At 53.4% G+C, this 22259-nt stretch overlaps 1 protein-coding gene across 1 annotated transcript in view; it reads left to right on the forward strand.

The window, feature by feature from the left end:
• DNAAF5 (dynein, axonemal, assembly factor 5) overlaps positions 1 to 21842 on the forward strand; it is a 51427-nt gene extending 29585 nt beyond the window's left edge. Inside the window, exons 7-12 of the mRNA XM_011956924.1 lie at positions 1198 to 1366; positions 7479 to 7626; positions 9638 to 9788; positions 10589 to 10745; positions 15897 to 16088; positions 20897 to 21842. Of these exons, the coding sequence (XP_011812314.1) occupies positions 1198 to 1366; positions 7479 to 7626; positions 9638 to 9788; positions 10589 to 10745; positions 15897 to 16088; positions 20897 to 21033 (954 nt within the window). The 3' untranslated portion in view covers positions 21034 to 21842. The remainder of the gene's footprint in view (positions 1 to 1197; positions 1367 to 7478; positions 7627 to 9637; positions 9789 to 10588; positions 10746 to 15896; positions 16089 to 20896) is intronic.
• The last annotated feature ends 417 nt before the right edge of the window (positions 21843 to 22259 follow it).

Consider the following 22259-nt stretch of genomic DNA (forward strand, 5'->3'; position numbering starts at 1 on the left):
GTGTTAGCCAGGATGGTCTCGATCTCCTGACCTCGTGATCCACCCGTCTCAGCCTCCCAAAGTGCTGGGATTACAGGCTTGAGCCACCGCGCCCGGCCTAATTTTTGTATTTTTAGTAGAGACAAGGTTTTGCCGTGTTGGCCAGGTTGGTCTCAAGCTCCTGACCGCAGGTGATCCACCTGTTTCAGCCTCCCAAAGGGCTGGGATCATAGGCATGAGCCACCATGCCTGGCCATTATGCACAGAAGTCTTTTAACCCCAACCTCCTTGTGGGCTCCTCGGGCCCCTGGAGGCCCCAGTGCCTGTCTGCCTCTCTGGAAGCCGAGACTTAGTTCTTCCTCCTGTTCTGTCTCTGTGGACAGCCCCTCTCGGCAGGTTCTCTCTGATCTGGGAGATTCACGGCCTGAACGTACCACGGGGAACCTGGTGCGGAGGAGGCTGCTGCTCTCACCTCCCTTCTTGGGGCCTCTTTAAAAACAAACTTTCCAAGGGGCGTGTGTCTCAGCAGCTATCACTGATAGGGCCTTAGATACCAGCGAAAGCAAAGTCTTTGCCTGCTGGCCATGGGGGAGGAAGCCAGGCAGCCCCAGATTCAGACTCCAGGCCTGAGGCAGTAGCCATCAGGGAGCCTCAGCCCTTCCTCTGTTCCTAAGCCCCCAAGGAGAGCAGCCAGCTAAAAGTAAAAGGCAGCCAAGGTTATCATCTCTCTCTGCCCAGTTTAACCTGGAGGTCTGGTCTGCTGGGCTTAACTCTTTAAGCCACTTGCCCGTCCATCTCTGCCCCTCACCGCCTCAGAGGAGCCCTGCCTGTCTGGGGGGACGCCCAGCGTCCATGTAAGCCCAGAGACCACCTGTGCTGTGTGCGTCCCAGAGGAGCCCCGCCTGCCCAGGCAGACGCCCAGGGTCCGTGTGAGCCCCAGGACCGCCTGTGCTACGTGCGTCCCAGTGTGCACAGTGCCTGTTTCATGATTCGCTACAGAGACGGCGTTGGCGTGAATGGAATCAGGGTCTCACCCTATGCCCATGGCTCTCACTCTCCTGCACCCTGGGCAGGACTCCCTGTGGCAGCCTCCCTCCCGGTTATCCCGGCAGGCCCGGCCTGGGTGGTTCTTACGCCTGAGGGGGATGGTGAGTCCCGGCAGGCAGGCTTGAGCCCTGCGTGTTGGAATTGTCTCAGCCTCTAACTTGTAACCTCCAGGCACAGGAGACAATGGACTTGCTGGCCAGAGAGGAGGGTGTCGGTGGCTGCCAGGACCTCTATCGCAAGCACATGGGTCCTCTCCTGGAGCAGGTGACTGCGTCGCACCTAGACTGGACCGCACACTCGCCAGAGCTCCTGCAGTTCAGTGTCATCATCACGCAGTCAGGTGAGCCGTCCCAGCCGGTGGTGAGCCGTGCCTGGCCCTGCCCAGGCCACACACCTGCTCCCCCAGGTGCTCAGCAGGTACCAGCACCGACCACCTGAGCTGTGATTCACTGAGGCGTGTTTTTAAAAGTACCCAAGAGTCACCCTTGCCTGTGGAGAACCAGCATTTTAAGGAGCATCGTGTTGAAGACTGGGACGCAGCTCTTCCACTTTGCCCGGGCACACGCTTTCATGTGAAACCTTCAAAGTGTGGTTTCCGTGGCCTATTTTGTAGCCTGGCTTCTTAAATACATCTGGATTTTGTTGCGGAATGTAGTTGTCTGGCCACATGGGTGCTGTGTGTGTGACATGGGGGCCTCGGCCCAGCCTCTCTGAGACCAGCATTTCTGTGGTTCTCTTTGAGCCCGCGAATCGGCCACTTTCCTGGGATGGACAGTGTGGCCCGGTGGGCTTCAGTGCGGGGCAAGATCCGCGGCAGAACTCTAAGGAGGCATCTGTTCAGTGGCCATAGAGCCTTGGGACACACAGCCCGTGCTGCTCTGTGGGCCATGAACTCGCCGCGGTAGCTTTTCCTCGTTTGCCTCCCAGCTCTCCCGCTCCCCTGTGCATCTCCGAGTGCCCCCACCTCCTGTTGGATGCGTGCACCAGGGTGGTCATGCTCTGCATCTGAGGACACTAAGATCATTCTTATGCAATCTGTGCCTGGTAGGAACTCACCATTTTTTTCTGAGACCTGGAAAAATATCCAAATTTGTTCTTTGTCAGCTGTATTCAAAACTGTTTCCAAATTAGAAAAGAAAATACTGGCTGGGCATGGTGGCTCACACCTGTAATCCCAGCACTTTGGGAGGCTGAGGTGGGAGGATCACTTGAGCTCAGGAGTTTGAGACCAGCCTGGCCAACATGGCAAGGCCTCATCTCTCCAAAAAGATGAAAAAAACTCTACATGTACTTCTGAATCTAAAATTTAAAAATAATAAAATACAAGCCTGTAATCCCAGCACTCTGGGAGGCTGAGACGGGTGGATCACAAGGTCAGGAGATCGAGACCATCCTGGCTAACACAGTGAAACCCCATCTCGACTAAAAAATACAAAAAAAGCTAGCCAGGCGAGGTGGCGGGCGCCTGTAGTCCCAGCTACTCAGGAGGCTGAGGCGGGAGAATGGCGTAAACCCGGGAGGCAGAGCTTGCAGTGAGCTGAGATCCGGCCACTGCACTCCAGCCTCGGCGACAGAGCAAGACTCTGTCTCAAAAAAAAATAATAATAATAATAATAAAATACAGTTAGCCAGGCGTGGTGGTGCGTGCCTATGGTCCCAGCTACTCAGGAAGCTGAAGTGAGAGGATCACTTGAGCCTAGGAGTTCGAGGCTTCAGTGAGCTGTGACTGCACCACTGCACTCCAGCCTGGGCTACAGAACAAGCCATGTCTCTAAAACCAAAAAAAAACAAAGCTGGCGATTGCTGACGTGCACTCAGGACATTAAACACTTTATGCCAGATGCTGCTCTGCAAGCCTTATGGCCGTCGGCTCGTCCACTTTCACAGCCGGCCAGTGCGGTGGGAACTGTGACCCCGTTTCACAGACAAGGAGGCAGAGCACAGAGAGCTCCTGAGGCAGCGACTCCAGGGCCTCCCTCAGCCTCTCTCCCACGGGCCTCCTGGGGATGGGGCCCAGGGAATTCCATTTCAGATTTTTACCAAATGTTACTTCTAACGACCTCTTGCACCAAATTACTGCAGCCTTCACTTCACAGTCCAGAAAATTGGGCACGCAAACCCCAAAAGACTCGGGTTGCAGGGAAGCCAGGACTCGCATTTACTGCGGCTCTGGTGGCTTCTCCACCATCTGCGCTTCCCCTTTGCAGAAGCATTTCTTAAGGTACTGGCAGAACTGATTGGCAGCTTAGAACACACATCTCTTTAGACCCACATCTGTCATTCGCTGAAAGGCAGGAAGACTGCAGTGTGCTGTTCAGTGTCAAGAGCTGGGTATAAAACTGTGTGGGGTTTTTTTCTGGTTTTTTTTGTTTGTTTGTTTGAGACAGGGTCTCACTCTGTCACCCAGGCCGGTGCAGTGGTGCGATTACAGCTCACTGTAGCCTCGAACTTCCGGGCTCAAGGGATTTTTCTGCCTTAGCTTCCTAAGTAGATGGGATTGCAGGCGCACACCACCTGGCTACTTTTGTATTTTTTATAGAAATGGGATCATATAAACTGCCCGACTAGTCTTGAACTCTTGAGCTCAAGCCATCCTCCTGCCTCAGCCTCCTGACTGGCTGGGACCCCAGGCGCCCACCACCACTCCTGGCTAATTTTTGTATTTTTTGTAGAGATGGGGTCTCTTTACGTTGCCCCTCTTGACGTTGAGGCTGATCACAAACTTCTAGGCTCAAACAGTCTTCCCACCTCAGCCTCCCAAAGTGCTGGGATTACAGGCATGAGCCACCATGCCCGGTTTAAAACTGTATTTCCCAATGATTACTTTCTCTGAGCCCCACCTGAGTGCACACACGTGAGGTGCTCTCGGGAATCGGGGGCCCAACCTCAAATATAATAAATATTTCCAACATCACGTCCTTGGGAATACAGATGATTTTTGTTTTCTTCGTAATTTTTTTCTGTTTTTCTAAGTTTTCTCTAATGAGCATGCACTCCTGTAATAAACAGAAGACAAAAGGATTAAAACAATTTTTTTAATAGGAGAAATTTTTAAATTTCTTATTTACAAAAGGAAGATACCTTTTAAATTTTAATTATTTTAAACATACAGAAAGGGATAAGTTTCTAAACTTTGAGAGGACGGGGGAACTACAAAGACGTTGATTTGACTACATTTGAACCCCAATAAAAGGTACACAGACTTAGGAAAGTATTTGCAGTAAGGATGACAGTGTGAGATCTTTGTTACATAAAGCTGACACAAAATGAGAATAAAGGCTGGGCACGGTGGCTCACGCCTGTAATCCCAGCACTTTGGGGGGCCAAGGCAGGCGGATCACAAGGTCAGGAGATCAAGACCACGGTGAAACCCCATCTCTACTAAAAACACACACAAAAAAATTAGCCGGGCGAGGTGGCGGCACCTATAGTCCCAGCTACTCAGGAGGCTGAGGCAGGAAAATGGCGTGAACCCGGGAGGCGGAACTTGCAGTGAGCTGAGATCGCACCACTGCACTCCAGCCTGGGGGGCAGAGCGAGACTCTGTCTCAAAAAAAAAAAAATGAGAATAAAAGCATTAAGAGTTGGGCACGGTAGCCACGCTTGTAATCCCAGCACTCTGAGTCCACAACTGAGCAACCTGCTCTGATGATGGAGGCTGAGGCAGGAGGCTCACGTGAGCCCAGGAGTTGAGGCTTCAGGGAGCTGTGACTGTACCCACTGCACTCCAGCCCGGACAGCAGAGTAAGACCATGATTCCAAAAATCAAAAACCATTAACTCCCAAACAAACAGGCAAAATATCCAGATTTTATAAAAAAGAGTTCTACAACTAATAAGCAAATAGAGTGGGAACCATCCAGCCCTTCTAGTCATGAGGAGATACGAATTAAAGACTGTAGGGCCCCATTGTTTCATTTATCCAATGAAGTGAAATAAACAGCTTCTGCCCAGGGTGGCTGAGCTGGGAGTGCCAAGGTGCTTCTGGAAAGCCTTCGGACAGCGCGCATCTGGAATTGCCAATGTTTGGAAAACAGCGGGACATTGCGCATCTGGAATTGCCAACGTCTTCACTCCTTTCATCCAGCAATCACATTCGTGAGAATCTATCCTCCCTAAGGAAATAATTCTAATTATGGAAAAAACTATGTACCCAAAAATAGGCATCGGGGCCTAATTTAATAGCAGAGATTGGAAGTGACCCCACTACCTCATACAAAGCTAAATACATAATGGTATTTCCATAGAGGAAATGCTCTGGCAACCATTAAAAACAATTATCCTAAGCCTTTACAGCAAAATGGGAAGACAGGCGTGGTGTGATATGGAGGGAAAGTGAAGCCAGTGCAGAAGTGTCCCTGCTGCGAGCAGGAGCTCACCTGGGAAGGCAGACACGTGGTCTGGGCGGAAGTGTCCATGCTGCTAGCAGGAGCGTGCATGCTGGGCGGGTGGACACGTGGCCCAGGCAGAGGTGTCCACCAGCAGGACCATTACTGCTGGGAAGGTAGACACATGGCCCGGGTGGAAGTGTCCGTGCTGTGAGCAGGAGCTCACCTGGGAAGGCGGACACGTGGTCTGGGCGGAAGTGTCCACCAGCAGGACCATTACTGCTGGGAAGGTAGACACATGGCCTGGGCGGAAGTGTCCGTGCTGTGAGCAGGAGCGCTCGTGCTGGGAAGGCGGACATGTGGCCCTGGGCATCGGGTTTGAACACTCTTGACAGCAAGTGGCCCACCCCTCAGCGCCCCTCTTACCTCCCATCCCAGGAGTTGGACGTGACCTGTGGACATTCGGCTGTTTTCTTTCTGTATTTAAGCCAGAAACTCTGTCTTCTTTCTAGTTTAAGATGTAAAGAGGGTGAAACGGTCAGAAACTGGGTCAGCAGCAGCGTGGTTCTCGTGGCAGGGCGGCACTTGGCCCGAGACTCCTGCCCTGGGAGGCTCGAGTCAGGCGTCCCACCGGCTTCAAGGCAACCCCTCCTGCCCGGCTGTGTGAGGAGGCTCTCCAAGACACCAGCTGGTCCCACCGCCAGGCCTGAGCGAGGCCTGACTTTGAGCCAGAGCAGCGAGTACATCGCGTCTCCGTGTGGCAAGGGCAGGTGGGGGTCTCGGGCCACTACCGAGCAGCCTGCTCTGATGACCGCCGGCACCAGGGAGAAGGCTCACATTGCAGGGTCCCCGGCGACAGCTCAGGGTGACGCACAGATGCTTGGATAAACCAGCGGATGCTCCCTCTACACTGGCCCTGGGCCAGAGCGCCTCCCTCTGTGGCCCCAACCCAGTCCCCACCCTGAGCCTTCAGCTCCTGGGCCTGCAGACGGAGCCTGGCAGGAGACGCTACGGGGATCCTCGGGGCTGTCCTTGCCCTGTGATTCCTGGAGACTTACAGGGAGGCGGGGTGGCCCTACTGCAGTGGGGACCCCTTGGGGTGTAGGATGCACAGTGCAGGTGCCCACGCCTCACGCCCACTGGAGGGCAGCCAGGGTGCAGGAGGTTGGCCCTGAGCGTGGACGGGGTGACGGCTGCAACGCTGAGGGGCAGATATTAAACAACTTCCTCCACTAGAACAATTTATTTTGGTTGTTACTTCAACTATTGCTTGATTTTAATTTTTCAAAAAATTTAGAAAAGTTTAAGAAAAATAGAAGGTTGTTTTGTTTTGTTTTTGAGACAGAGTTTTGCTCTTGTTTCCCACGCTGGAGTGCAATAGTGCGATCTCAGCTCACTGCAACCTCCACCTCGCAGGTTCAAGCAGTTCTCCCGCCTCAGCCTCCCGAGCAGCTGGGATTACAGGCGCCCGCCACCACGCCCAGCTAATTTTGTATTTTTAGTAGAGATGGGGTTTTCTCCCATGTTGGTCAGGCTGGTCTTGAACTCCTGGCCTCAGGTGGTCCACCGTCTCGGCTACCCAAAGTGCTGGGATTACAGGCGTGAGCCACCGTACCCAGGTTTGGTTTTTTGTTTTTGTTTTTGAGACAGAGTCTCACTTTGTTGCCCAGGCTGGAGCGCAGTGGTATGATCTCGGCTCACTGCAACCTCCGCCTCCCAGGTTCAGGTGATTCTCCTGCCTCAGCCTCCCAAGTAGGCGGGACTACAGGTACACACCACCATGCTAGGGTAATTTTTGTATTTTTAGTGGAGATGGGGTTTCACCCTGTTGACCAGGCTGGTCTCGAACTCTGCACCTCAGGTGATCCTCCCTCCTTGGCCTCCCAGAGTGCTGGGATTATGGGCGTGAGCCACCACACCTGGCCACATAGAAGGTTTCCATATGAAAAAGCACGACTGCTGCTTTTCTGTGATAACCACCTCACTGCTTCAGAAAGAGGAAGGGGGAGGTGGTGGCCAATAGGTCCTCTCCCAGGTGGGAGCGCTCGTGCCTGGGCCTGTGCTGGATGGGGCCGCCTCCCGTCTCCCGAGGGCCATGCACAGGAGCCTGTGCTGTGTCTTGCAGGCCCTGCCCTAGGAGAAGCCCTGCCACACGTCATGCCCACGCTCAGGGCCTGTCTGCAGCCTTCCCGAGACCCGCAGATGCGCCTGAAGCTGTTCTCCATCCTGTCCACTGTGCTGCTCAGAGCCACAGACACCATCGACTCCCAGGGGTAGGTCTGGACTCTGCCTCTGCACTGCCCCCAGCTGGGACCTGGGCCAGGGGTCCCCATCTCCCTCCCCAACAGCTCGCTGAACAAGGGGGTTCTACCTCCCTCCTCCACTCTGAGTCTAAGGTGGGCCAGAGTTTCCTAACTCCCTCCCCAACAGCTCTCTCGGCAGGGGGTTCCCCACACCCAGTCTAAGGTGGGCGTATGCAGTGACCCCTGAGCTTCACTGGCCCGGGAGCAGTTGGTCCATCCTCACTGGGTAAACACAGGCTCTCGGCAGGGAATGCACAGAGAAACACTAAGTCAAAGTCATCTCCGTGTGGCCATTAAAATTCCAGTGAATGAAAAAGTGTTAGGGAACATTAACTATTAATAGCTTATGTATTAGCTGTCCTCTGTTTTAAAAGCCTTCAGGCACTTTTCAAACCTAACAAAGGATTGAATTGCTACTGATGGTCAAAGTGGTAGAAATACCTCTCTATTATCTGAAAGTACTTTTAGGTGACAGTAAGACACCGAGGGCCTAGGGTCTCCAGTTGTACGGCTTTGAAGTAAGGGCCAGAAGCACGGGTGCCCCCCAGAAGCGCTGGGAGGGGCAGTGGAGGAAGAGGCCCCGCCCGGGTGCTGCTGCTGAGGCAGCTCTTAGAGGCCTGCCGCTTACTTTGTTATGAGCAAAATGTGCCGTCAGTTGGGTCTCACCCCCACTGGTGCAGCTGGATCTGGCTGCATCAGCACCGGGACCCGCCCCAGCAGCAAACGCGTCAAACCGGAAAGCAGTTCACACACCGGAGCCTCACGTGGAAAGAATCTGGCGTTCAGACTTTTCTCCTTCATGACCCTCATCTCTGCTCGGCCCTCAGCCCGCCCGTCGTACTGCAGGAAATTTTGTTTCCTGCTTGTCTTCAAAAACTTAAGGGTTTAGAACAGACCATAGAAAGATATAAACAGAGCCGTGACAGCCGTCCAGCTTGCAGGCTGATATTTGTGCAGATACCATGCAGATAACACAGCAGGGGCCAGGCCCTTCCCTCTGGAACTCACACCCGCCTGTATTTTGGGAGGAACCGTGGGGCAGGTTCTGCCCAGGAGCAGTTAACTCGCGGAGCACAGCTTCCGCATCCGGGCTGAGTTCCCAAAGAAAGTGCACTAACAGCGTCTTGTGGAAGGCGGTTGGTGTCAGGAGAAGTAAAGTGTTCAGATGGCAGTGATTTTAGTGAACTTATTAGCTATTTTAATAGACAGGAAAGATTTTTTTTAATCCGTTTGGTTCTTATTTATTTATGTATTTATTTATTTATTTATTTTGAGACGGAGTCTTGCTCTGTCGTCCAGGCTGGACTGCAGTGGCGCAATCTCGGCTCACTGCAAGCCCCGCCTCCCGGGTTCACGCCATTCTCCTGCCTCCCCAGTAGCTGGGACTATAGGCGTCCGCCATCACGCCCGGCTAGTTTTTTATGTTTTTAGTAGAGACGGGGTTTCACCGTGTTAGCCAAGATGGTCTTGATCTCCTGACCTCGTGATCCTCCTGCCTCCGCACCTGTGGCCCTCCCATCCTGCCTCTCTGAAGCCACAGCGACTGTCCTTGCTGGACGGAGGGTTATGTGATGGAGAGACCGCCTTTTTCTGGGGGAGGGATGCAGACGGGAAGGGGCTCACTGGGTGCTGCCCACACCACCGCGCTGCCCTTGCCCAGGTGCCACTCAAGCCTCCTTTTGGAGCTAAGAGTGGGAGAGGCTAAAAGTGCACCCTCGGCCCAGGGCCTCTGGCTCTCTTTCTCTGGCCGCAGGGGAGGCCAGCTGCAAGGGCACCGCAGTCTCCCGGGTGGGGTTGGGTCTGCAGGAACCTCCCACTTCACAATGAGAAGCAGCTCCTGAGAGGAGGAGGGGCCTCATGTTTTGGGGTCGAGTTCGTTTTACTGTTTGGCTCCCCCTCAGCCCCATTCATCCCCAAACTGAAACGTTCCTTCCGAGTGCCTGTCCAGCCTCCTCATCTGCCTTCTCTGCTCCGGTTCCAGGCAGTTTCCCAGCTACCTCGAGACAGTGACAAAGGACATCCTGGCCCCCAATCTGCAGTGGCACGCGGGGAGGACAGCCGCGGCCATCCGCACGGCTGCCGTGTCCTGCCTCTGGGCGCTCACCAGCAGCGAGGTCCTGTCGGCAAAGCAGGTACGGGGCTCCCTGCGAGCTCGGTGGACAGTGGCCGGGGACTGCACAGGCTTCCCGGTGCCCGGCAGGACTCCCATAGCAGGAACTTGGGGAGGCAGCCCCTGCACCTCCACCTGGAGCCTGTACCCCAGGAGGCTCTCCCCACACTGGCCGCAGAAGGGTGGGAGCCAGCAGCGGGGCTGCGGTTCAGACAGCAGGCAAGAGAGCGGGAGCCAGGCCGTGGGCCCAGCCAGCCCCGTGTGCTGCGGGTTTCGCTGCCGTGGATGAGCGTGGGGTTTCTCGGGTTTGCGGCCCAATGCTGGCTCCAAGACCAGAAGTCGAATCCCAGGATCCAGGCTAGAGGACAGGCCGGGGCTTTCCACGTCTTTCCTATGAACACTTCCCTCTGGGACCAGGCGTCAGAAAATAGACGCTGATGCCCGCCCCCGTCCTGGTCACCGCCCAGCGGGAAGGTGCTGCCCCTGGGCCCGCATGACGTGAGTGCCACCTCCTGGTGCACACAGGGTGGTGCGGTTGGTGCTCCAGCTGAAAGCCCCACATCAGTGGGGTCCAGGCGAGCCATTACCCTGGTACAGCGTTAGTGCCTCACCCAGGAGTTGTGTAAACAGTGTACGTATTTTTTAAAAATCAAGTGAGCAAGTTAAAAATTGCTCAAAATATAAATTTCACAATCAAGATTCAAGCATACTTCTTAGGTAAAGCTTTCAAGTCCCATAAGTCCTTCCAGGCAGGAGTGCACGGATGGTGGGCCCCCCGCCAGGACAGATGTGAGTCACGTCATGTGTGTTTGCCGATTACAGATACAGGACGTGCAGGAAACACTGATGCCTCAGGTCCTGACCACCCTGGAGGAGGATTCGCAGATGACACGACTGATTTCGTGCCGTATTATCAACACGTTCTTAAAAACCTCGGGCAGCATGACGGATCCAGAGAAACTCATCAAGATTTATCCTGGTAGGACATTTCCGTTGTTCACAGCCTATGTAGATACAGTCGGCCCTCCGTATCCCTGGGTTCCGTTTGCATCCATGGAGTCAGCCAACCTCGGATCAAAAGTATCTGGGGCAGGGTGCAGTGGCTCACACCTGTAATTCCAGCACTTTAGGCAGGAGGATTGCTTGAGCCCAGGAATTTGAGAGCAGCCTGGGCAACATAGTGAGACCCCATCTCAACAAAAAATTTAAAAATTAGCCAGGACTGGTGGCACACACCTGTACTCCCAGCTACTCGGGAAGCTGAGGCAGGAGGATCGCTTGAGCCCAGCCTGGGCAACAGACCAAGACCCTGTCTTTAAAAGTAGATATATGGGGCCGGGCATGGTGGCTCAAGCCTATAATCCCAGCACTTTGGGAGGCCGAGACAGGCGGATCACGAGGTCAAGAGATCGAGACCATCCTGGCTAACACAGTGAAACCCCGTCTCTACTAAAAAATACAAAAAACTAGCCGGGCGAGGTGGTGTGCGTCTGTAGTCCCAGCTACTCGGGAGGCTGAGGCAGGAGAATGGCGTAAATCCGGGAGGCGGAGCTTGCAGTGAGCTGAGATCCGGCCACTGCACTCCAGCCCGGGCAACAGAGCAAGAAAACAACCCCCCTAAAAAAAAAAAAAAAAAAAAAAAGTAGATATATGTGTGTGCGTGTGTGTATATATACATAGAGAGAAAGAGATATATATGGCTATATATATACATGTTTGTACATTTACACATACAAACACAAATTTGGATGTATATTTGCATATATAAATATGTATGTATTGGGGGGCAGAATTCCACAATTCCAAAAAGCAAAGCTTGAGTGTGTTGAGCACCAAGTACAACGTTGAACCCGCGTGGAGGAAGCGTTGCGTGGACGCTGCATTTGGCAGTAAAACAACGTTGAACCCGCCTGAAGGAGTGTGGGAACATTGTATTTGGCATTAAACGTAATCTAGAGATGATTAAAGGTGTGCAGGAAGATGTATGTGGGTTGTGTGCAAATACTATGCCTTTTTTTTTATCAGAGACTTGAGCATTTGGGGATTTTATCAGAGACTTGAGCATTTGAGGATTTTGGTATCCTGGAGGGAGTGGATTCCTGGAACCAAACTCCACTGATATCAAGAGATTACTATATTTAAGTTTGACAGTGGTTTGTTTTATAGAAAAAAGTAGAAAATGTGGCTGGGTGTGGTAGCTCACGCCTGTAATCTCAGCACTTTGGGAGGCTGAGGCAGGCAGATCACGAGGTCAGGAGTTCGAAACCATCCTGGCCAAAATGGTGAAACCCCATCTCTACTAAAAATAAAATATTAGCTGGACGTGGTGGCAGGCGCCTATAGTCCCAGCTACTTGGGAGGCTGAGGCAGGATAATCACTTGAACTCAGGAAGCAGAGGTTGCAGTGAGCTGAGATCGCATCATTGCACTCCATCCTGGGTGACAGAGCCAGACTCCATCTCAAAAAAAAAAAAAGGTAGAAAATGCTTCTCTGACTTCTGTTCAAGTTGGTACTATGAGAACAAACAGCAATGACATGAAATAACACAAATTAAATGGCATAGCAAGAAGCAAGGCAGAGGTCTCCAAACCAGCACTGGGTGGGGGTGACAAGGCTCAGCTTCCACGTGGCCGAGAGTGGAGTCTTTAAGGGTTGCAGGGTACCCCTAAGCAGTGCCCTCAGGGTGGGGTGGCTGGAGCTGCCTGTGGGAAGACAGGGCCGGGCCACCCTGCAGCCCGGTGGGGCCAGGGGCACAGCCTCAGTGTCACCGCCTCCTGGAGCCCAAACCCCAGACCAACCCCAGGAGAGAGTGAGCGCTGGGGAGGGGAATGGGGTGATTGACTCGAAGCTCCCGAAAAGAAGCAGCACTGAAAAGAGTCATGAATTGGGAGAGCCCCTCACTCAGGGCAGCCTGCACACAAACCCCTCAGGACAGGGTCCCCAGCACCCAGGCCATGGGCCAGTGCCTGTCCGGGTCCTGTTAGGAACCAGGCTGCACAGCAGGAGGTGAGAAGCGGTCGAGTGAAGCTTCATGTGTGTTTACAGCTGCTCCCCACTGCTTACGTTACCACCTGAGCCCTGCCTCCCGTCAGATCAGCGGCGGCATTAGATTCTCACAGGAGCCTAAATCGTATTGTGAACTGTGCATGTGAGGGACCGAGGCTGACGATCCTTATGAAACTAATGCCTGATGATCTGTCACTGTTTCCCATTGTCCCCAGATGGGACCGTCTAGTTGCAAGAAAACAAGCTCGGGCTCCCACTGATTCTGCATGGTGATGAGTTGTAGAATTATCTCATTATGTTACAATGTAGTCATCATAGAAATAACGTGTACAATAAACGTAACATACATGAATCATCCCGAAACCATCCCACCCCTGGTCCATGGAAAATTGTCTTCCATGAAACCAGGCCCTGGTGCCAAAAAAAGTTGGGGACCGCTGCCTCAGAACACCGGAGACCCGGCGCTAAGGGCAGCCTCGCACCCAGCCCGGGAAGGAAGCGCTAATAATAGAACCACCTCAAAATTACCTTTGGTGAAGCGTGTTTAAGATCCTCAGAAAGCTAAAAGAGTAACATCCACTAAAAAACAAGTTGAGAAACAAGAAGACAAGCAGGAATAAAGAACAGACGGAAACGGGAACGATCACTGGGAAGTCCAGAGCAACACGGGATGGCGTGCTGGCGCTACTTTCAGGAAAGGAGTTACCCAGCGAGGGAGGAAGGGGGGTGGGGTGGGCGGGAAGCAGCCACTCCGGCTTTCCTGATTATCTCTGCTTTGTGTGATTATCTATACTTTGTGTGTTTATGCCAGAAATGTTTAGCAGTTTTTAAAAGATGCTTCTTACTGATTCCTGGAAATGAACGGAGACATCAGAACTTCACACTCTGTGCTTTGGGTCAACTCTAGACTGAATGTGGCTGAAAACAGAGTTAGTGAAGCGAAAGCCAGGAATGTGGAGTTCCCTGAGATCACGGGACGGAGAGGGGTGCAGGGCCTGGAGCGGGCAGAGGACACGGACTGGAGAGGGGCGCTGACTGGGCTGAGAGGCTCCCGGGCTTTTCTGAATCCCAGGAGAAGAGAATGGAGGAGAGATGGTGCCTCAGAATCTTCCAGAACTGGAGACAGACGTGAATTTTCAGATTCACAGTATATACGGCGCTGGGCAGAGAAACTGCCTCCTGCTGAACTCTGAGGTCCGGGTGCCTTTCTCACTCATTCTTTCACCTTTGCTTTTCTGTTTTTATTCTTGTAGTAATAAACATCCTGTTCCCGCTGACTCTGGAACAAGTTCAACCCATGCGATTTGTTGGGAGTTCACTCACTTTTTAAAACAGGAGCCAGCGGAAAGGCCGCACGCATTTGGGTGTCTGAGTGCGTTTGGGCGTCTGGGCCGCAGCCTCCTGTGTGGTTATTCTCACTACAAAATGTTCGTTGAGAGGCTCCTTGCCCATTAGTGCCAGCTCTGGGCTTCCCAGGGTGAAGCGTTGGACGAATCATGGCCTCCTTGGTGGGGAAGGGAAGGATGTCCTGAGTTGGGAGCATAGGCAACCAGGCCTCCCAGAACAGGCAGACACAAACGCGAACAGCAGACAGGCCAGTGTGAGCCGATTCTGTCTGGCTTAAGTCGTGCATGAAAGGAACCCTCAACTGGTACAAAAGTGGACCTGCAGGCCGTCCAGGGAGTGACCATCGTAAAAACACAATAGCCAATGCCACTCTGCAATTCCACAGTCGGCCGCACCAGCAGGAGGCCTTGGAGGATCCTGTCCGTGCCCATAGACCTTTGCTAGTGGGGCCAACCTTGGGTGAGTTGATCATCTGACTCCGTCCTTCCTCCTGAGACACGTGCAGCGAGGGCACCTGCCGTGCAGCGAGATCACCCGCCCTGCAGCGAGATCAGCCGCCGTGCAGCGAGATCACCCGCCGTGCAGCGAGATCACCCGCCGTGCAGCGAGGACACCTGCCCTGCAGCTAGATCACCCGCCCTGCAGCGAGATCACCCGCCGTGCAGCGTGGGCACCTGCCCTGCAGCTAGATCACCCGCCCTGCAGCGAGATCACCCGCCGTGCAGCGAGGACACCTGCCCTGCAGCTAGATCACCCGCCATGCAGTGAGATCACCCGCTGTGCAGCGTGGGCAGCCACCGTGCAGTGAGCATACTCGCTGTGCAGGGCTGCTTCAGGGTTTAGCACCGTGATGCCTGGATGCTGTCCACAGCTTCCTCCTTGGTGCCTGCGTTTGGTGGCTGGAAGGCCCAGCACCCTCAGGGAAGCACCTGGGCATCTCCCAGGAGTTAACCCGCTGGGTCCCACTTGTCTCAAAGCCTGGCTTGGTGCGACGGCCTGAACTTTGGATGTTCTTCATGCCTTTCGTTACGCAGGAACCGCTTGCTGAGGGTGGATCATGCCCTCCGCATTGCAAAAGCAGCAGAGACCCAGCCCACCCTCGGGTTTGCAGCAGGAAGATGGGCCTCGTGCCAGGCGCAGGCAGCTGCCCCTCCCGGCGTCAGGAAGACGGGCCTCCGGATGGTTTTGCGACTCGTTTGTCTGCAAATCTCTGAATGATGCACAGAGGGGGTGCCAGAGATTTTTTTAAGATGATGTGAAAAAAGCATAAATTTGATAAAAATTATATCCATTAATTTCATAAGTTTCTACCCATCAGGAAGGATCATCCTCCTCTTTTCAGCAGCAGAAGACTGACCACAGTAGGGGGTTGTCTGTCAGTGAGTCCTCAGCTCTGGTGGGAGGGCAGGGTCGGAGCTGGGGAGGGCGGCCAGCTCAGGGATCTGAGCATCTGGGAGCAGGAGGTGGAGGCCAGGTGAGCACACAGCTATAGCTACAGCTACCGCGGGGCTTGGGTCTGCTGCGCCCACAGGGCAGGTTATTGCAGGGGCCACAGCAGGGCCCGGGCCACCTCCACTCTGTTGGCTGGGGTTCAGGGGTCCCAGGGTGCCAGGAGCACCTTGCATGTGGCTCGAGATGCACGGAGTTTCCAGTGAGGTGTGGGTTTCCTAGGACCCCAGGGCAGGTGCCTCACAGGAGTGCGAACTAAACGCCTTTGTGGACATTTAGACGTGAAATGTCTGCTCTAGACTCACACACCTCACTCTCTCCTTCCAGAACTCTTAAAACGCCTAGACGACGTTTCCAACGACGTGAGGATGGCAGCCGCCTCCACCTTGGTCACCTGGCTGCAGTGTGTCAAGGGTGCTGAGGGAAAGTCCTACTATCAGAGCAGTGTCCAGTACCTGTACCGAGAGCTGCTGGTTCACCTTGACGATCCAGAGAAGGCCATCCAGGATGCGATTTTAGGTGAGACTCCGACGGCTTGGCCTTCGTTCTGATGCATGCTTTCAGCACCTGCCACGGGCCTCTGTAGCTGAGCCATGTGACCGGCCACAGGGCCTTGGGGCACAGGAGGGGCCTCAGGTCCAGCCTGGCACACTCTTGAGTTCTTGGCAACCCCTGAGAGCAGCTGTCTTTGTGGTGATAGCCGCTGACATTTCCTCTAACAGAAATCAAAATTGAAAGCATTCTAGAATATTTGTTAATTGTTTAAAATAACAAAGTAAGTCCAGTATATATTGACACAGATGACTTGTGTTTTTGAAAAGTATTTTCCGAAACAAACTCATCTGCAAGAACAATTTTTGCAAATGTCTTAAACGTGTAGCTTGATGGAAGACAATGGACTTTTGCATCTTCCATAGTCAGTCATGATGTGTATGGCTCTGGTTGAAATATGTGGAAAATAAGCTGACCTCACCTGTGGCTTCAGGTGTAGTTGGACAAGAGAAGAGTATTTTAGTAGCCTTTTCAGATAGGCATGGGCCTTATTCAATACCACGCCAACAGTGACATGGACCGCCCCTTGAAGGTCACTCAGCTCGGGCCCTGAGGCCACACCACAGAGCCTTCCACGCTCAGTGTGTTAAAATCTGCTGGTCCATCTCGCACTTGGAATGTAATGATTTGCTTTTTGTTTTGTTTTGTTTTGTTTTGTTTGTGGTGGTGAATATAATGACTGCTTTTTTTAAAATAAAATTTGTATTTTTAATTTTTGTGGGTACACAGTAGGTGTCTAAAGGCATGTGTGGTACTGTGATACAGGCATGCAGTGTGTGCAATCACATGGGGGAAATGGGGTCCCCATCACTTCAAACACCCTTTGTGTTACAAATAATTCAATGATACTTTTCGTTATGTTTAAATGTGTGATAAATTATCGTTGACCATAGTCACCCTGTTGTGCTATAAAATACTAGCTCTTACTCATTCTGTTTTTGTACCCATTAACCATCCCCAGTTCCCTGCCACTTCACCATTCCCCTTCCGAGCCTCTGGGAACCATCCTTCTGCTCTATCTCCATGAGTTCAATTACTTTTATTTTTAGCTCCCACAAATTAGAAGGTGCGAAATTTGTCCTTCTATGCCTGACTTATTTCAGTTAACATAGCAACCTCCACTTCCCTCCGTGTTGTTCCGGTGACTGGATCTCATTTCTTTTATGGCCCAATAATATTCCACTGTGTGTGCGCCACGTCTTCCTTCTCCATTCATCTGTCCGTGGACAGCCCGGCTGCTTCCAAACCTTGGCTGCGGGGAAGTGGGGCAGTCAGCATGCGCGTGCAGGTCTCTCACCGTAGGCTGATTTCCTCTCTTTTGGGTATATGCCCAGGAGTGGGATTGCTGGACCGTATGGGGCTCTATTTTTACGTTTTTGAGGGCCCTCCAGACTGATCTCCATAGCAGTACTAATTTATATTCCCACCAACAGCTCCAGAGGGTTCCCTTTTCTCCACATCCTCACCAGGACTTGTTTCTGCCTGTCTTTTGGATAGAAGCCATTTTAACTGGGGTGAGAGGATGTCTCCCTGTAGTTTTTCTCTGCCTTTCTCTGAGGAGCAGTGGTGTTCGGTACCTTTTCAAGGATGCCTGTTTGTCATTTCCATGCTAACTTGTGAGAAATGTCTATTCAGGTCTTTCACCCATTTTTAATTGGATTATTAGATATTCTCCTGTTGAGCCTGAGCTCCTCATATATTCTAGTGATTAAGCCTTGTCAGGCGGCAGTTCGCAGATGCGTCTCCCATCCCGTACCCACGGGCTGCCCCTTCACTCCGTGCATTGTTCCCTTTGCTGTGAGGAAGCTTTGGGCCTGAGTGTGCTGGCTTTGCCTTTTGACGTATTTGGAAAATACTACGTGGACCTTGCGCCTGCGTCCCATTTCCTGGCGTGGCCACGTCCCGTTACGCGATGTCGATCTTCCGGGCGTGGCCACGTCCCCTTACGCTATGTCAGATCTTCCTGGTGTGGCCACTTCCGTTTCCTGGCGTGGCTACACCCCTTACGCAATGTCGGATCTTCCGGGCGTGGCTACCTCCCGTTAGGCAATGTCGGATCTTCCTGGCGTAGCTACGTCCTGTTACGCGATGTCGATCTTCCTGGCGTGGCCACGTCCTGTTACGTAATGTCGGATCTTCCGGGCGTGGCTACGTCCTGTTACGCGATGCCGGATCTTCCTGCTGTGGCCACTTCCCGTTTCCTGGCGTGGCTACGTCCCCTTACGCAATGTTGGATCTTCCTGGCGTGGCCACGTCCCGTTACGCAATGTCGATCTTCCTGTGGCCACTTCCCATTTCCTGGCGTGGCTATGTCCCATCAGAAACTCAGACCTTCATGGCGTGGGCACGTCCAGTTCTGCGGCCTCAGAAACTCAGGTCTTCCTGGCGTGACTGCGTCTTGTTATGCGACGTCAGAAACTCTCCTGAGTCGGCACCAGTCTCAGAAGAGTCCAGCTGTGTGGCGGCAGGGACAAGCTTCGGATAATTCTAATTTTTTGTGTGAAAGCTTGACTTGTATCCTCGGCCACAAACCCTGTCGGTTGTCGTGGGAGTGAGGGACTCCCGCCGTGCTCTGACCGATCCCGTGTCCGCACAGCTAGCGTGGGTGCACTGCCCGTCCGTCCGCCATTCTTCCTAGGAAAAGCAGCTCGGCTGCACGACCCTGGTCCTCAGTGTGAAGTGGGGCACCTGGTGCCCACTCACGGGTGGAAGCCGTGTGCGTGAGGGCGAGTGTGGCGGGGGGGTGCAGGCCTCAGCTGCTCCCGCACCCGCGCAGGTGTGAGCACGGTGACAGGCAGGCCGGGCGTGCTCTGCGTGTGACCACGAACCTGGCTTTGACTCACCCCCTGAAGGGTCCTGGGGATCCCGAGGGCCTTGGAGCGCACGTTGGGAGCCCCTGCCTTGAGTCATGGAATCAGGTTGTCAACCAGTGAGGGAGCCCCAGAGCCCATGGACCCGTGGCGGAGCCCCTGCTGTGGGTCATGGAAAGAAACTGCAAATTGGAGTCCGATTGGAAATTGTTGAAAAGGAGGACAGCAGCCCACGTGCAGGCCTTGCTGGGACAGCCCGTCCTGCCAGATCCACCCCGCACTCCCACATCCCCACACTCCCTGGCAAATCCCAGCACTGCCTACTCCCTCCCGGCTCTCCTGCCTTACACTGTGCACCATCAGCCCGAGTTCTGAGCTTCCCCCACCCTCAGCCTCAGCCTCACTCGCCTTCAGGACCTTGCTCTAGACCAAGAAGACCAGTGTGCCTGTGCACCAGCTCAGCCTGCAGCCCCGGCCCTCTCACCTCCTCAGGACTGCACAGGGCATCTCCCTTCCCCACTGCGTGGTTCAAGCCATTCTTTCTTCTATCTTTAAAAAAACGAACCACAGATGCCCTGGACGCCACCCCCCACCTACCCCACCGTGCATCTGCCTAGCACCAGGCTCCCTGTAAGCAGCCCACCCCTACCCCTTCTCGAGGCGCAGGGCAGGCATCCGCAGCCATCCACCTGCCTGCACCTCTGAGCAGTGCCAGGCACAGCTGGCCACGCGCCCTCCACTGCTGCAGTATGCTCCTGCTCAGCCTCCTGGTCGTTCCTTCGCCCATGTGGGCCTCCTCACTGGTCTTCTGCTGTGTCTGCACTGCTCCCTCAGAGCTTTTCTCCTGGCCTCCAGACCACGCTCCACGCCATCCTCCACACCACCCTGCCCTCAGCTCCACACATGAGTGCAGCTGCCTAGTGCTGAACCCTGGGCTGCTACTCCCCTCCCCGACTCTGCCTGCCAGTTCCCCCCACCCTCAGTGACTCAGTGGCCATCTGTCCTCAAGACTGAAGGCAGAGACCTTGGGGTCCTCCTGGACCCTCTCCTAGACTCCTAGCAGAATCTGATAGGCTCCCCACCCACTGCAGCAAACTCCCCATCCCCTTCCTGCCTCAGCTAGACATGCCCGACCCCTGCTGGCCCTCACCCCTGCAGCTCCCACTGCCCCCATCACACACACTACCACGAGCCCCGACACATCTGCCTTCCTGGTTTTCATCATCGGCCACTGCTTCGTGATGAACCCTCCATAAGCGTGGGCTCACTTCCGGCTGTGTCCGTGGTGCCTGGCCCATGGGAGGTTTGCAGTCACTGCAGCAGGTGAATTGGCATCAGCAAATTGGATAAGAAAGTCATCTGTTTTTCCGAGCCTGTTTATTTGCTCCTGCAAGACCTGTTTCTGAGGCCAAAAATGCCACCTGAAGACTCTGCAGGACATCTATTCATGGTCTACCAACAACTGTCAGGAGGCGATTTTAAGTTCTTTGTATCCACGTTGTGACTGCCGTGCACCCACCCAGCAGCATCAGGCTCCTCATATTCATGTAGTGACCACCGTGCAGCGTCAGGTCACTTGTCTCCACGTTGTGACTCGGGTCATTCATATCCATGTTATGACTGCTGTCCACTCGTCCAGAGTGTCAGGTCGCTCATATCCGCGTTATGACTGCCGTGCACATGGCCAGCAGTGTCAGGTCACTCGTATCCGCGTTATGACTGCCGTGCACGTGGCCAGCAGCGTCGGGTCGCTCGTATCCGCGTTATGACTGCCGTGCACCCATCCAGCAGGATCAGGTCATTCGTATCCACATTGTGACTACTGTGTACCCACCCCACAATGTCAGGTCATTTGAAAATGCTTTTACAGATGCCTGGACTTTAATACGAAGCCGATTTGCACGAGAAGTAAGATTGGTTTCATGTTTATTTCTGGCATGTTCACAGTGTTTTGCTGTTTTACAGAGGTCCTCAAAGAGGGCAGTGGGCTGTTCCCAGATCTCCTGGTGAGGGAGACGGAGGCCATCATCCACAAGCACCGCTCGGCCACCTACTGCGAGCAGCTCTTGCAGCATGTGCAGGCCGTGCCAGCCACGCAGTGACCACGCCAGCACGAGCCACAGCACACCCACATCCCCACCTGAGCCGGAGTTTGTGGTCTTTAAATCGCATAAACAAGGTACCTCTGTGCCAGCAGTGAGACTGTGACAGCAAGAACGTACTCCTCGGGACAACTGCCCGCTCCTCCCCTGGAATAACAGCTTCTGAGTGGATTCTGCATTTTATGTGATTTGCTCCGTTCAGCGAGCGGTCTCCCAAACGTCTACAGCTGATGTGAAATTAAAGGTAAATCACAGCTGCTCATCATCTTAGTTGTTATGCCTCACATGCGCAGCTGGGTGCGTGGATCATCAGTTCCATCCTGCTTAGATGCCCACCAAGAAAGTTTTTACCTATTTAACAAAAAAGAAAAAAGCCAAAGTGATTATAAAGAAACGAAATCTGTTTTTGGGTTCTGTCTCCTGAAATTTAATATCCTCGTGAACAGACTAAAAGGAATTTGGAATCTTAACAACTTCACCAATTTCTCCTGTTTTAAATATACTGGGACTTTAAAGGTTATATATCCAGTCGCCGTATATTTTAAGTCAGTAATGCTAAAAGTGTTGAAAACAGAATATTTCATCAGATCTAATTTTGGTTGCCCCTATAGGTAGCAAGAAAGTAAAATCGTATTTCCCTCTCGCACATTCTACACCCAAGTGCCTAAAAGATCTCATTGTAAGTGGGTATTGTTACCGTAAGCCATTGTGTTGACACAAGGGGGAAATGCTGTGTCTATTTTTCAACAAATATTAACATTTATACTTTCATGTTTGAAAATTTAATTAAAAATATTTGTTATAATGATTGTGTATGCCTGACTTTGTGGGTTGGTAACTAACCGACATGTCAGGCAGGGATCCCAGCCTCTAGAATTCTAGGGTTCCTCTGAGGGGCGTCCTAGTGCCCCCTCTGGACACCAGGGGGCAGGAGCTCCCAACACATTAAGGCGACACCCCAGTAAGGAGGGCCCCATAGGACTCACCTGGAGAGGGGCTGGGGCATCAGGGTAGGGGCAGGCCAGCCTTGGGGGCGTCAGGGTGCGGGGAGGTCAACCTTGGGGGGTGTCTGGGTTGGTCGGGGGAGGTAAGCCTTGGGGATAGCTGGAGTGTCTGGGTTGGGAGGTCAGCATGTGTGGCTGAACCTGCCCCATGAACTCACATCCCTTCCCTAGACACCCTCACCGCCCTCTGGTCCCCTTCAGAGTTGCGCCATCATGCCTGCT

Source organism: Colobus angolensis, unplaced genomic scaffold (assembly GCF_000951035.1).
Source record: "Colobus angolensis palliatus isolate OR3802 unplaced genomic scaffold, Cang.pa_1.0 Scaffold43, whole genome shotgun sequence".
NCBI lineage: Eukaryota > Metazoa > Chordata > Mammalia > Primates > Cercopithecidae > Colobus > Colobus angolensis.